Genomic DNA, 15,961 nt, shown 5'->3' on the forward strand with positions numbered 1-15,961 from the left:
AAACGTGCAGAAATATTTTGGTTCCAAAGAAAATAGAGTGAGCCGCTGCCATGATCAAAGCTGCAGGAACAATCAATTAAAAGCCGTCTCTTGGGACAACTGCCCTTATTCCAATGCTTGGCTCTCCTCTCTGATCTGCCCAGACGGTATTTTTAGATCAGCACTCAAGTTCATTGTCTGGAGAGAGCTGGTGCAGTGCCCTCTTTGCCATCGCTCATTTTATTTTTATTGACTTTTTAGTGGGACAGAGAGGGGGTTGGGTGCTGCGCTGCTTCTCCTAACGCACTGCTGGGTTGATCTAACATGCCTCCTGGCCTCCCGTCCCAGTTATGGCTAATGGCTCCCCCTCCCCACCTCTCTCTTTCTTTACCACTTTCTGCCACATCTGCTGGGGAATTCCAAACTCCGCAGAACTTGCACACCATAGATGTAAAGCGCATCCAACACGTCGTGCCCTTTCGAGTGTGTGATGCGCCCTCTGGTTGCCGTCACCCACTCAGGTCCCAAAACCCGCAGTTTGCTGCCTTTGTGCATTAACCCTGCGTCACCCTCCTGCAATCAGCTCGTACCATGGATTTGTTAGCACTGTTTTCCCCAGGACTCCCACTGGCCCTCAAATTCCTTCTCCCATGAGCTTGAACAAAAGAGTTCAATCCAAAGAACCGAACAGGGCATCCCGGAAATTCAGGAGAACCAGGATTGGGAAGGACTCTGCCCCCCACCCCCTTGTGACTTGAGGGAGGTGGGTTCAAGACATGCTGCCAGTCAGTGCTGGCAGTGCCAGGAGGAAACCGTCTGTGGCTCAGGTGAGGCAGCAGTGTTCATTCGTGGGACAAAGCTGCTTTAACTTCAGTGATTATTGTTATTATTTATTAAATGTATACACCGTCCTTCATTTGAAGATCACAGGGTGGTTTACAGAATAAATTTAAAAGGTGAAAACACAGAATGCATATCATAATAAGGTACCCTCCAACATCCAGGTGATCCAAATTGGGGCACTCAGGATTTTTTTGGTCCTGAGCTCTCACAGGAGCAAGCTGACTTGCGCCATAGCGCTGGACCAAAAAGATGGGACATTCTATGATCCACTCAGAAGCCAGGATGGTTTCTGAATTTCTGGGATGCCCTGTTTAAATCGGGATGGCTCAGTGGTATGTTGTTGTTGTTGTTGTTGTTGTTGTTGTTGTTGTTGTTGTTGTTATTAATTCCCTGCCCATCTGGCTAGGTTTCCCCAGCCACTTGGGGCTGCTTCCAGCGCATATAAAAACATAATAAAATGTCAAACATTAAAAACTTCCCAATACAATAACTTCCCCATACAAAACTTCCTGATCTAATAAGAACAACAATACAAAACCAATTGTTTGCTCTGCCAAAGGCCTGGTTGTGGAGCAACCTTGTTGCCTGGCTCCTAGTGAAGGTGCCAGGCAAGCCTCCCCGGAGAGAGCTTTCCAGAAACAAAGGGCCACCACAGAAAAGGCCCGTTTTCATATTGCTGCCCTCCAGACCTCTCGTGGGAGAAACATGCAAAGAAGGGCCACGGAGGAGGATCGCAGGGTCCAGGTTGGTTCTTATGGGGAGAGGAAGTCCATGAGTGTCTTGAGCTGTGAGTGATGGCAAATGGGACCTGCAGTCAAATTTTGCAGGGTGCGAGCTAGTCATGCCTCCCCCCCCCCAGTATATTCCATCTCTCCCTCTGTCACCAGTTTTCCACTGAACACACACACAGTCTTGTGGATTCTCCCCTCTCGAGCCTTGATTCTACCACCCAACTTTTCTTGTATTTCTGCAAATGTTGAGATTCTCCCCCATCATCCTCTTGTCCCTTCTTTGGCTACCTAATAATTGGCTCCTGGAGAATTAAGTTTGTTATTAGTATACATGATGGATGACACCTTGTTCTGGAACTCCCATAATGCTTTGCTGGGTTAAATACAGTCTACTGGAACTCGATAATTTTGATTGGCGGTGCTCTGTTGGTCTTTTCTTTTCTTCTTTTTTCCTTGCCCATTTTTATCTTGTTAATCCCACTCTCACTCCCTCTCCGCCCTCAAATGTCGGTGGTGTTTGTAGTATCGCTGCCGCCACCCAACAGTTCAATATTTATTTAGACTAGTGACCTCGATCCTCTCATTTAAAGGGATGCTGTTCCCCACTTCGCCCTCCCTCGGCTGTCTGGCTGGATTGATGAGCCAAGAAAAGTGCCTGAATGAATTGGAGCCATCTGGACAGGCTGGCATAAAAAGTTGTGGCAGAGGGTTGGGGCGGCGGATGGGTGCTTAACGAGCCAGGCTCGGAGACACTGGCTCTAATACAATTAGGACGACAGAGCTGTTTAGTTACTTTTCACTGAAGCTTCAGGCACTGCCGGTTGACTCTTTACGTAGGCTTCTTCTGTGCTGTGGGTTAGGGGGTTTAGGCTGTAACCTTTGGCTCCAGGGCATGGCTGCAGCCTCCGCAGGTCCAGGTGAGATCAGTGCTTGGGATAGGAAACTTCCCGGAAACCCTATCGCAGTGGTGCAATTCGGTGGTTTTAGAATCTGGACTTGATGGTCTTATCACAGCAGTGGAGAACCTCTAGCCCATGGGCCCATTCAGTCATTCAGTTTGTACACCACCCTTCATTTGAGGATCACAGGGTGGTTTACAATATAAAAGCACCAACTGTTGTTATTATTAAAATTTCTATAACACCGTTCACCCGAGGATCACAATATAAAAACAGCTCCAGCTAACATGGTCAGTTGTCAGGGATGATGGGAGTTGGGAGTCCACAAGGGAGAGCCAGTGTGGTGTAGTGGTTAAGAGCAGTGGACTTGTAATCTGGTGAACCGGGTTCGATTCCCCGCTCCTCCACATGCAGCTGCTGGGTGACCTTGGGCTAGTCACACTTCTCTGAAGTCTCTCAGCCTCACTCACCTCACAGAGTGTTTGTTGTGGGGGAGGAAGGGAAAGGAGGTTGTTAGCCACTTTGAGACTCCTTAGGGTAGTGATAAAGCGGGGTATCAAATCCAAACTCCTCCTCCTCCTCCTCCTCCTCACAAACATCTGGAGCAGGGGTCAGCAACTTTTTCCCACCGTGGGCCGGTCCACTGTCCATCAGACCATGTGGGGGGCCGGACTATATTTTGAAAAAGGATATGAACGAATTCCTATGCCCCACAAATAACCCAGAGATGCATTTTAAATAAAAGCACACATTCTACTCATGTCAAAACACCAGGCAGGCCCCACAAATAACCCAGAGATTCATTTTAAATAAAAGGATACATTCTACTCGTGTAGAAACACGCTGATTCCCGGACTCTCTGCGGGCAGGATTGAGAAGGCGATTGGGCCGCATCCGGCCCCCGGTGCCTTAGGTTGCCTACCCCTGATCTGGAGGCACCATATTGCCTGTCCCCAGTGTAGAGTAATTTCTAACCCGACCCTTCCGGCCCCTGCCCCCTGGTCTCCATAAGAAGAGCCCTGTTGGATTGGACCAAAAGATTTATCTAGTCCAGCATGGCGTTCTCATGGTGGCCAAACACCTGCTTCTGGGAAGCCCACCAGCAGAATATGAGCATAATGGCCCTCTCCCTATCTGTGAAATGGGTATAATGATGACCTACCTCAAAGCAGTGGTTTAAGACCAGGATGGGGAACCCTGGAGCCCAGCAGATGTTGTCGGACTGCAAGTCCCATCGTCCTTGATCACATCTGGAGGGCCAGAGCTTCCCCATCCCTGATTTATGGCAAAACAGTAGAGTACAGCAGTCTTCTGTGAGATAAAAGTGCTACAAAAAGCGTTGCTTTTATTAATAATGATGGAAGAAGGATGGGCAAGTCGGTACACATCATGGAAAGAGATTTCAGGGGAGGCATCCAGAAAGAGAGCAGTAATTATGCGTTTCAAGTTCTTGCTTGCTTTATCCTCGACTCTTGGGGTGTGAATTATAATTTTAAAAGGGTACATAGCATGTCCAGGGCTGGATTTAGCTTTGATGAGACCTTAAGCTATTGAAGGTAATGGGGCCCTTTATATGTCCAGCTGTCCTTTGTCAACAACAAATTGTCTCTGTTTTTAGTGTTGAATATATGCTGTATGGTAATTTATGGACCTAATAGGTATCTAAAGACATTTGCACATAACAGAATAGGTATTTTATCAAAGTAATTGTTGAACTGAAATACAATTAAGAAGTATATTAATAGTGAAATAATTATTAAGCTCTAACTGTATGTAGGTTTTATTTTGTTTTTTATCTTATATTTTGGAAATGTACATGCAGTTTTTTCCCCTTTAATTTTTTTTGGGGCCCCCAAGAGAGTGGGGCCCTAAGCTATAGCTTGTTTAGCTTATACGTAAATCTGGCACTGAGCACGTCAGGCTGAAGCAGAACCCCTGTGCTGAAGATTTCAGCCCCCTTTTAAACCACTTATGCTGGTCCCCGCAAACCAACCATGGTCTTCTGAAGATAAAGTTCAGGGATTGGTGGGTTACTAGGGAAGCCAGTCACCCAGAGCGAATGTCTTTGTGCAGCCTGAATTTGCTACACAAAGGAAGCAGTTGTAAGAGTACCTTTTTGCTTGTTGGGACGCAGAGGTGATTCTGCACGGCTCTCCCAATATGACAATAAGTGCTTGTGTGTATTTTTAGTGGGGTGTGTTATGATGACTGGAAGCCCAAGGAACCTGTATTTCCTGTTCCCCTTGCTTATTTCTGCATGGGAAGTGGCTCTCCAGTAGCTGAAGCTGTTTATTTAAGTGCCCATGTGCCCATTTGCATGCATGGTGCTGAGTTTAAGCCACTTATCTCCCTGGCTGGTGTGAACTGGCAGGGTTTTGGATGTGATGCTAGATCTACCACGCCACTCCTCTCCTGACCCCACTTAGGATTGCTCTGTCTGTGCTGTAAGAAATCTGTGGATGGGTAAAAGAATACTTATAAGCCTTCTGCAGGTTTAAAACTATAGTGGTACCTCAGGTTATAGACGCTTCAGTTTATAGACTCCACTAACCCAGAAATAGTACCTTGAGTTGAGAACTTTACCTCAGGATGAGAACGGAAATCGTGCGCTGGCAGCGTGGTGGCAGCGGGAGGCCCCATTAGCTAAAGTGGTACCTCAGGTTAAGAACAGTTTCAGGTTAAGAACGGACCCCTGGAATGAATTAAGTTCTTAACCCGAGGTACCACTGTATATATCTGTCTCGTTTAAATCTCTTATTGGTAATACATTGTTAGCATCAGGACTTGTCAACAGCCCGGTTTTGGAAAGACTTGGAAGGGGCGTCCTTATTGAACCGGCTTAACAAAGTTTGGCAATTGGCCCTGACAAAGAAATTGACCAAGCAAAATACCATTAGCTGAAGTACAGAGACGCAGAGACTCATTTAAAACTCACCGGTAGTGTTTTAATGAATAATAATAAAGAACTTCTGCAGGCAATCGAGACTTTTTTGGTTGGTCTAGGTAATAATAATAATAATAATAATAATAATAATAATAATAATAATAATTTATTATTTATACCCCGCCCATCTGGCTGGGCCTCCCCAGCCACTCTGGGCGGCTTCCATAAAAACCACAAATACAGTAAAATATCACCCGTTAAAAACTTCCCTGAACAGGGCTGCCTTAAGATGTCTTCTGAATGTCAGGTAGTTGTTTATCGCTTTGACATCTGCTGGAAGGGCGTTCCACAGGGCGGGCGCCACTACCAAGAAGGCCCTCTGCCTGGTTCCCTGTAGCTTTGCTTCTCGCAATGAGGGAACTGCCAGAAGGCCCTCGGTGCTGGACCTCAGCGTCCGGGCAGAATGATGGGGGTGGAGACGCTCCTTCAGGTATACTGGACCGAGGCCGTTTAGGGCTTTAAAGGTCAGCACCAACACTTTGAATTGTGCTCGGAAACGTACTGGGAGCCAATGTAGGTCCTTCAAGACCGGTGTTATATGGTCTCGGCGGCCGCCCCCAGTCACCAGTCTAGCTGCCGCATTCTGGATTAGTTGTAGTTTCCGAGTCACCTTCAAAGGTAGCCCCACGTAGAGCGCATTGCAGTAGTCCAAGCGGGAGATAACCAGAGCATGTACCACTCTGGTGAGACAGTCTGCAGGCAGATAGGGTCTCAGCCTACGTACCAGATGGAGCTGGTAAACAGCTGCCCTGGACACAGATTTGACCTGTGCCTCCATGGACAGCTGTGAGTCCAGAATGACTCCCAGGCTGCACACCTGGTCCTTCAGGGGCACAGTTACCCCATTCAGGACCAGGGAATCCTCCACACCTGCCCGCGTCCTGTCCCCCAAAAACAGTACTTCTGTCTTGTCAGGATTCAACCTCAATCTGTTAGCCGCCATCCAACCTCCAACCGCCTCCAGGCACTCCAGGCAGGTTAAATAATAGTCCACGTTTTAGACTTCTGACTGTGTTTTCAGTATATGCCTTGCAATGATTTTTTTAAAAAATAAAAATCAAGTTACATACGTGTCTTCAAGTGAACCATGATTTAGCTTGCCAGGTATTCCAAATAACCAAGGTTTGCATTTCGTCAAGTAGCACCATTTAAAAGCCAGTCTGACTACTTCAGAAGCCTAAGCGGTGAGCAGTTGGTTTATGGAACACTTTTCATTAAATATTGTTGCCCTTAGTTTTCTAAAAGGTGTCCTTTGGAGTAGGTGTCCCTTTGCCACCATCTTGAACTTGATAGCAATAGCTGCCAGCAAACTAATGCTGCCTTTTGTGTGTGTGTGTTGTCTACCTCCAGAGACGACAACTACTTACCGCACACCCCTTTACGGCCAGCCATCATGGTGGGGGGAAGATGATGAAAACAATAAGTTGGAGTCAGCAGATGACAGAAGGCAAGAAGAGCCGTATCCAGGTAAATATACCTGTTGCTTCTCTTTTCAACAGTTAAGGGTGAATAGTGTGAATAGGAACTTTACATAACTGTAACTTTATTGAATTGCATTAATTCATTTTGAGTAATTTGCTGCTGTTGTGTGCTTTAACTGTATGCTACTGTGTTTGGTTCATTTTATTTATTTCATACAATTTATATACCGTTTGATTGTAAACTTCAAAGCAGTTTACAAAAAAGATAAAGCAATAAAATGGTCACTAAAAGATTTGCAACCATATTTTAAACCTACAGACAGTTAAAACTGCAATAGAATAGACTAAAACTCGTAGAAACTTTCAAAACTTCTATGTAGACTTTGATTTTGATATTGTGATGTTTGCTGTTGGGTTTTTTTAATGCTTCTGTTGTGATTGTTGTGTGCTGCTTTGTGCTCTGTGTTTGTTGTTGGAAAAGTGGAAGGCAAGTATTAAATAAAATAAAAATAAAAAGCTTTGATTTCAAATTAAAAGAATAAATAATACTTCCCCCTTTACCCCGCAGAGAGAACAAAAGACATAGGTCAGCACGGAGAGGAAATCAATGGGAACATCACCGGCTACAGCGATCCTCAAGGAGATTCTGTCTACGCCTTCCGAAGGGAGCCTAGTTACTTTGAAATCCCGACGAAAGAATTCCAGCAGCCGGTGAAAACTCCAGAGGCCCAGGTCCACGAAATCCCCACCAAAGACGTTGACGCGGTGGCGCTGCCCGTCGTGCAGAGCCACGCCTCTTTCACCATAGAGTTTGACGACTGCACCCCGGGTAAAATAAAGATAAAAGATCACGTCACCAAATTTTCGCTCAGGCAGAGAAGGAACCTCGGCAAAGAAGGGGGCCACGCGGAAATGATCTCGGCCGAGAGCAAAGTGGCCGATTGGCTGGTGCAGAACGACCCGAGTCTCATGAGGAGGCCGTCCCCGGGAGAGGACGTGTACAGTACGAAAAGCGACCTCCCAGTTCACGTCAGGACTCTGAAAGGTAAATGCCAGTGTTGCTAGAGTTGCTAGCTGTGGTCCAGGGCGTTCGTTGGCTATAGATGCCTTCCTTATTCTTCCTTGAAGGGATGGGGCGCATTTGAAATTGCAGACATTTGGAATGTGAACTTGCACAGTTTGGAAATCCCTGCTACATTGTGAACTTGAGTTTCATTCTCTGCATTAGGCCCTTGTTCGTCATGGGGTTTGTCCTGCTACCAGCCATCTTTCTGTTCCATTTCTCCCATCCTTCCAAGGATACTCTTCCCAAAGCGAGGGAGGAGTTTCTTGGAGCAGGGTGGTCTTGCTTTTGGGTGCACAAAAAATCTTGCAGGTCTGCTTATGCTAGTGAGCATGCTTGGGAGCATCATCCCGCCAGGGTTCATCGGATTTGTAGTTTCCTGTGCATAGCTGTCAACTGTCCCTTATTTGGTGGGAAACTCCCTTATCCCAGCACCATATCCCGCTGCTGTCCCTTATTGATGATGTCCCTTAAATTTCCCGGGTTTCAAAGGAAGCCGCTCCTCTCCCTCCCTCCCTGCCGGCCAGGGAGGAGGGAGGCTCCAACTTTGTTGCTTGGCTGCGTTGATCACCCAATAAGGAGTCTAAGAACGACTGGGGGGTGGAGCTTGCATGCCTTGTGCCGATCAAATCAGCTGCATTGCCTGAGGGCTCGCCTTTGCTCAGTGCTTCCCAGCGGAGAGGTGACGGTGGTTTTCCTTGCTGCATCCCCTTTGCCGGGATGCTGCACTGTGGGAACCACTGCTTGAGGCTTCGTTTGGCTGCTGGCTGGGCTTTCTGCCTTTGGCTCAGAAGTCGAACATACCTGTGCTTGGAAAATCCCTTGTTTTGGCTGCTGATCCCTTATTTTCGAGGTTGCTGGCCCCTTATTTTCAAATCTGTAAGTTGACAGCTATGGTCCTGTGACTCCTCACAAACATGAACTGGGAGGCACAGAAAGCCATGAACCCCAGCAGCAGATGTTGTCTACCTTTAAACAGAAGTCTGCAAGACCATTTGTGGTCTCAACGAGTCCTCTCTGCCAGGAGTTTGCCTGTCCTTTGGAAGCATAGGTCTGCTTGGAAGTGGGGAGGCTGGCAAGGAAGGGGAAGGGTTGCTTTCCTTGTATCCCTCCACCCAGAAAAGATTAGAAGCCCTTATGGGGGACAGTTCACTGAGTAAGCTCAGAAAAAACAAGCTGTTTCCTAAGGGAAATAAACCATGTGCATGGTTAACCCATGGAATTCACATTCTCAAGATGTAGGTATGGCCACCGACTTGGATGGCTTAAAAAATCATGGAAGATAAAGCTGTCATTGGATAATAGCTGCAATGACTATGTTCTGCGTCTGCTGCTGTAGGCAGTATTCCTGCAAATCCCAGTTGCTGGGAATTGCAAATGGAGAGAAAGTGCTTTGGCCACCCAGGTCCTGCTTGCAAGATTAGATGGGCTCCTCTGTTGATGTTTGGGGCAGTGACACAGCAGTAAGTACTCTCTGTCCCAGGACAACTCTAATTGCACATCCACTTTGCAGGGAACAGGCATGAAGATGGAACTCAGAGTGACTCTGAAGACCCAGTAGCCCCCAAAGAAGATGAGACACCTAGTAAAGAACATCTGGCTGAACAAGCCCGTCTCCAGCGCCAGATCCGCCGCGACCCCCAGGAGATGCTCCACAACCAGCAGGCCTTCGTCATCGAGTTCTTCGACGACGACACGCCTCGGAAGAAGAGGTCGCAGTCCTTCACGCACAGCGGCCAGTCCAACCAGAACGACGTGGACCCCGCCTTGAAGACCAAGATTGAGAAGCGCAAGATTACCGTCCCCGCGGAGAAACCGGGGAGCTCTCTCCTCTCATCCCATCTGCCTGCGGTGGGAACCAAGGGGCCAAGCAACTCTTTCACAGCCCCCAGAGCCGGATCCTTTAAGCGGGAGAAGACGGAGGAGAGGATCAGCTCCTCGTCGTCGTCGAGGACCTCTGGAAAGAATCATGGCAGCGTGGGGAGAAAGTCGAAGATCGCTCAGGATTTTGCTGCGGAGTGTTTAAGGGAGAGCTCTCAAGCTGGGAAGGCTAGCGTTGAGAAGCCAGCCCCGACACCGGCACCGTTCACCCCGCGGGTTGTAGCGCCGCCGCCGCCACCAGCACCAGCGCCCGAAATAGTCCCTGAGCCAGTGGCTGCCGATCCTAAGTTGGTCAAAGCGAGGAAGCAAGAGGAAGACGACAGCTTGAGTGAAACAGGCACGTATACCATTGAGACAGAGTCGCAAGATAAAGAAGTCGAAGAGGCTCGGAAAATGATCGATCAGGTGAGTCTGTCGTTCTTCGGAAAATTGAAGTTTGCGTAGTTTGGCCCCCTTGATAGTTGCAGCAATTGATGTAAACAGAGCAAGGCCCAGGGCAAATGTAATAATAATAACAACAACAACAACAACAATAATAATTATTATTTATACCCCGCCCTCCCCAGCCAAGGCCGGGTTCAGGACGGCTAACAAGCAATAATAAAAATAAGTTGAATGAATACAACTTAAAAACAAAATTAAAATACGACATTAAAATATTGAAACATTAAATTATTAAAATGTAGCCTCATCGCAGGAGAATGAAAAGAAAAAAGAAAGAGGGGGAGGGAATCAAATTGGCTCCAAGCCAAAGGCCAGGCGGAACAACTCTGACTTACAGGCCCTGCGGAAAGAAATCAGATCCTGCAGGGCCCTGGTCTCATGAGGCAGAGCATTCCGCCAGAGTTGAAAAGGCCCTGGCTCTGGTTGAAGCTAATCTAACTTCCTTAGGGCCCGGGACCACTAGCGTGTTGCTATTTATGGACCTTGAGGCTCTCCGTGGGGCATACCGGGAGAGGCGGTTCCGTAGGTACGGGGGTCCTAGGCCGTGAAGGGCTTTAAAGGTCAAAACCAGCACCTTGAACCTGACCCTGTACTCCACCTGGAGCCAGTGCAGCTGGAAAAGCACTGGATGAATGCGATCCCATGGCAGAGACCCCGTGAGGAGCCTCACTGCAGCATTCTGCACCCTCTGGAGTTTCTGGGACAGCTTCAAGGGCAGCCCCGCGTAGAGCGAATTACAGTAGTCAAGCCTGGAGGTGACCATCGCATGAATCATGCATCATAAATGTAATGCTTGTTGACCTCGTGGATAGGATATTCACTGTTCTGTTCTAAGCTGCCTCCCCCCCTTCTCTTGGGTTTATCAGGTGTTTGGCGTTTTGGAGTCTCCGGTATTTTCCAGAATTTCCCCTGCCTTCAGGCCCGTCATAAAAGGTGAGAAGGAGGATCTGGCTCACTTGATCGGCGAAAATGGCTCAAGCCCCAAGGTTACCATGATGCAGGTCATCGCTTCCAAAGTTGCCAGTGAACATCACACGGAGATGCAGGTACAGTGAATGTGTGAAGGGCCCAGCTCTCACTTTGACTTTCCTTGCACTTGAGGGCAACTCGCATGCCTATTTCTGGCCCTCGTGGCCTATGAAGGTTTTGTTTTGTTATTCACCGAACAAAATTGTAGACCTCATTGACTGGCCCTCAAACGAAAGACCAGTAAGTGATTTAGAAAAAAAACTTGTTAAAAATACTTATAGAAGCAAACTTTTTAAAAACAAGTTACAAGAAAAAGACTAGCAGGTGAAAGTAAGTGAGCGAGACTTTGCTAGTAACAATTACTATTTGTTCCCAAGTATTGCGCGGTGAATAATGCAGAAGCCTTGCCTGCAGGCTTGCAACCTAATGGAACTGTAAATCTTGCTAAAGCGCCGAAGGCAGTTTGGCGATGGTGCAGGCTTTGCAGAAGAGATCAGGGAACAAGACTTCAGTGCCCTTCATAGCTTGTTACTCTTCTCCATGCTTTGCAGGAACAGAATAAATTATGTGAAATAAGCAGATATATTTGCATCATTTATACGGGTAGCAGAGTTTAGCGCTTTCCTGAGCCTAGGTGGAACAGAGGGCATACGCAAGTCCTGCCTGCATGTCGAAACCTTCATAATTTAAAATTACCAAACAACAGTTAATTAGCTAGCTTTCGGCACCTGCTAAAAACTTCTTTGTTCAGCAAGCCTGCCCAGGCATGCAATTTGATTACATATCTGTATCTATGTTCTAAAGCTATTGATTTTGCTTATATTTTGATATGATTTCATGTCAATTTGATTTTATCAGCATTTTCAACAAGTATTTTATATTGCCCTGTATCCGGGTTTCCCAAACTTTGTTCCCCAGCTGCTTTTAGACCACAACTCTCATCTTCCCTAGCTAGCAGGACCACAATGGTCAGGGATGATGGGAATTGTAGTCCAAAAAAATACACCCAAAAAACAGATGCAGATCTAAGTTTGGGAAACCCTGCTCTACCTAAACCACTAAGAGCCTTCTGTCGAGTTAATCAGTGTATAGATCTTTTCCAATAAATGAAATAAATAAATGAATATAATCCGGTTGGATCCAAATTTTGCTTACGTCTGAGTAGCCACATAGGGTTGAATTCAGCATTGCACATTAGCATCATTCCATTGGCTCAAGAATTTCTGTGTGCCAAATCTCCCCTCCCCTTCCTCTGTGCGCTGTTCTGCACATTCTCCCACCCCAAGCCAGTTTGGAGGGGGACATCGGGGAGGAGGAAAGCCCCATTGTGATAGCAGAACTTCTGCCAGCTCATGCTAGCGCAAATAATTACTTGAGTCTTGCCCCATAATGTATGCTTGTTTTCTGTGGATATCCTCAGGCAATGATGGGTTGTATCCAATTGTACACTGCCCTGGGATCTTTTTTTAATGAAGGGTGATTTTGAGTTTTTCAAAATAAACCAAGCAGACAAATAGCGCCCCTCTGGTTACAGAAGGCTCGTGGATCCAGGTATCATTTCTCTTTAAGGATTATATATTGGCATAGCATAGCATTTCCTGCTGGGAATTGAGCCGTAGCAAATGTTGCCAAAAACAAAATGGCCAAATACTGTGCATTATGGTGAGAGTTTGTATGAACGGTGTGGGATTTCCCCTCCTCTCTCTATTTGCAGTTACCTCTGGCATCTCAAGGTGGTCAGAAATGGGTATCGAGATGGGCAAGCCTTGCAGATAGCTATACAGACTCAGGATCTGCTCCTGGAGTTGGGGACGCTCACCTGCAGGGCCCCCTCTCTCAGGCTGGCATAGGTAAGTACAGCACCTGGCGTCATTTTCACATTGCCAAAGGACTTTACCTAAAAAGGGACAGGTGACAAGCGCCCCTGGTTCGTGTTTCCTCTTTCTGCTGCTTGATGCTTAGGCCCAATGTTCTATTCTGAGAGGTCTGTAGGGGGCAACACGAGAACGGGCCTTTTCTGCAGTGGCTCCCTGTTTGTGGAATGCTCTCCCCAGGGGGGTTCAGCTGTTGCCTTCATTCTACACCTTTAGACGCCAGGTGAAAACATTCTTCTTCAACCAGACCTTTGGTTGATTGACATCCAATGCCCTTTTAAATGGGTTGTGGGCAAGGGGATTATTGGTTTGTTTTTGTTCTTATTTTTATTGTGTACAGTAGTACCTTGGTTTTTGAACAGAATTCGTTCCGGGAGTCCGTTTGAAAACCAAAGTGCGGCTTCCAATTGGCTGCAGGAGCGTCCTGCAGCCAATCAGAAGCTGCACCGGATGTTTGGCTTCTGAAAATTGTTTGAAAACCAGAACACTCACTTCTGGGTTTCTGTCGTTCGGGAGCCAATTTGTTCGGGAGCCAAGGCGTTCGGCTTCCAAGGTATGACTGCATTTTGTGTTCTTTATATTGTAATTTTATGTTGTAAACTGCCCTGAGATCTTTTGATGAAAGGTGGTATATCATCATCATCATCATTACTAAACTTCCTTTTTTGTTGTCTTCAGTAAATGTATTTTCTTTTTTTATATATATATTTTCTGGGGTTTTTTTTAACATATCATTTCCAACAATCATATAACATAATTTCTTATCTTATACAATGTTTTAGACTTCTGTCAATGCCTCTGATGATTTTTTGTTCTTTATCACTTATTCTGCATTTCTTAATTTCTCTATTACTCTTAATTATTATTAACGAATAATTCTCCTCATAGTCATTCTTGCAATATTCCAGATAATCCTCCTTACAAAACATCTTGCAGTCCTACTAGCGTAATCTGTTCATTACAATTACTTTTCAAATAGTTTGTATATTTACTCCAGTCTTCTAAGAATCTCTGATCCCACAGGTTTCGAACCCTTCCTGTTAATTTATCTAGTTCTGCATAGTCTCAGTAAATGTATTTTCATTCCCCTTAGAAAAGGACTGCGGTCCCAGAGTGGCAGAGTCTGAGAGCTCCCTGGCGTTACGGACGAGGCGTCTTCTTCCTCAGCTCCCACCGGGTGATAAGCCGGAAAGCCCTACGCCAACCATTTTGATTTGTCCAGAGGCATATTCCGACGTTTCACCAAGGAACGCTGCTAACAGCCACGTAGCAGAAATGTTTGTGGATCCTGCCAGCCGACTGGCGGTCCGGGAAGATTTGGATCCCGATAGCCTTAGTGACGCCAGCAAATCTGACGACGGATTTGGCTTGGAAAAACGAAGGAAGAGCCACAACAGCACCAAAACATTGGAGCAGAACCAGGGAAAGGCGGAAAACGTGAAAGCCAAAAACCACCAGCACACGGTGCCGAAACTTTCGGGTCTGAGAGCTTCCAGCGACCCGCTGTCGACATCTTTCTATATTGGCGACGATGAAGAGGAAGTCGGGGTTCCTTCGAAACTTCCTCCCAGCATTTCTCCTACTCAGGCGGAAAAAGAAGAGGCTCTTTTCAAGTGTGGGAAGCCGGCGGCCAAAGGTGTCAGCAATACCTACGTCAGCTCCAACGGGAAAATGGTGATTTCGTTGCACCAGGGGCTTCCGCTTCCAGAGCAAGAAGTCGCGGCTGCGAAAGAAGCGTCGTCCTTTGTCCGGCAGGAAAGCTTTACCAAAGAGAAATCGAGCAGCAACGTTCCTCAAAACCGGCTGCCGCATATCTCAAGCCACCCTCTGCTCAAAGATCTCGATGTCACCCGAGCAAATCGCATGGACTATAACCCAGACACCCACCTCCTCCTTAAAGATACCGAAACTGCTCTGGCCGCCCTGGAAGCCAAAATACTCTGCCAAACCAACCAGCTCGACACTCTGGAGAATTCGCCGGGGCAGTTGGAAGACTCCTTGTCCGGAGAATCTGACGTGGACACGGCTAGCACCGTCAGCTTGGTGAGCGGCAAAAACTTGCCCAGCCACTCGCCGAAGGGCAAACCCGTGACAACCTCGCAAAAAGAGAAGACTTCTCCCACGCCTTCTGCCCAAGATCAGAGTCTTCAACCCAGCGCAAGGGAGAGGCTTTCAGAGAAGCGGAAAACTCTTGCGCTTGAGGCAGGGAGCAAAGGCGAAAACGCGAGGCGCTTCCAAGTGAAGCGTAGCCCAGGGACCGGGGGCTCCCTGGACTATACAGATGATGAACAAAGTAGCAGCCTCCCATATCTGCCGGCAAATGAAATCGCCTCGTCTGACCATGAGCAGTCCACTTCGAGGCCTGTCTCCAGGAAAAAGCCCTTCTCGCAGTCCACCAAAGAGGAGCACAGCAAAGTGACGCCCACGGTGCAAAAGATCCAGCAGGTTCTCACCAGGTCCAATAGTTTGTCTACGCCGAGGCCCACCAGAGCCTCCAAACTTCGCCGGGCCCGGCTGGGGGACACCTCGGACAACGAGAGCGCCGATACCGAGAAAGCGACGCCTCACCACGAAGGGACGGCGGCGCCTTCAAAGCAGCCGGCGGAGGCCAAGAAGCTGTCGAGGCTCGACATCCTGGCCATGCCGAGGAAACGGGCGGGGTCTTTCACCGTGCCGAGCGACTCGGAGAGCGCGCCAACCAGGCCGACGTTCTCCGGGCGCAGCGCAGAGTCGTATTATTCTACCCGGAAGCCCCCCGTGTCGGAAGCCAGGAACGCCGCTAGGAAAACGGCGGCAGCAGTTGCTGCTTCAAAGCAGCCTTTCAGCAGGACACGCTCCAGCAGTGTCAAATACTCCTCTTCTTCTAGTGAGTAACTGTGTGTGTGTGTGTGTGTGTGTGTGTGTGTGTGTGTG

At 47.5% G+C, this 15,961-nt stretch overlaps 1 protein-coding gene across 5 annotated transcripts in view; it reads left to right on the forward strand.

Moving 5' to 3' along the window:
- Nucleotides 1–15,961, forward strand: part of CEP170B (centrosomal protein 170B) — an 87,324-nt gene that overhangs the window by 42,602 nt on the left and 28,761 nt on the right. For all 5 annotated transcript variants that reach the window (XM_077923481.1, XM_028748755.2, XM_028748991.2 and 2 more), the window contains exons 7-12: nucleotides 6,747–6,863; nucleotides 7,386–7,862; nucleotides 9,394–10,166; nucleotides 11,072–11,251; nucleotides 12,889–13,024; nucleotides 14,142–15,914. In XM_077923481.1, the coding sequence (XP_077779607.1) occupies nucleotides 6,747–6,863; nucleotides 7,386–7,862; nucleotides 9,394–10,166; nucleotides 11,072–11,251; nucleotides 12,889–13,024; nucleotides 14,142–15,914 (3,456 nt within the window). The remainder of the gene's footprint in view (nucleotides 1–6,746; nucleotides 6,864–7,385; nucleotides 7,863–9,393; nucleotides 10,167–11,071; nucleotides 11,252–12,888; nucleotides 13,025–14,141; nucleotides 15,915–15,961) is intronic.

The sequence above is a fragment of the Podarcis muralis genome, chromosome 1 (assembly GCF_964188315.1).
Source record: "Podarcis muralis chromosome 1, rPodMur119.hap1.1, whole genome shotgun sequence".
Taxonomy (NCBI): Eukaryota; Metazoa; Chordata; class Lepidosauria; order Squamata; family Lacertidae; genus Podarcis; species Podarcis muralis.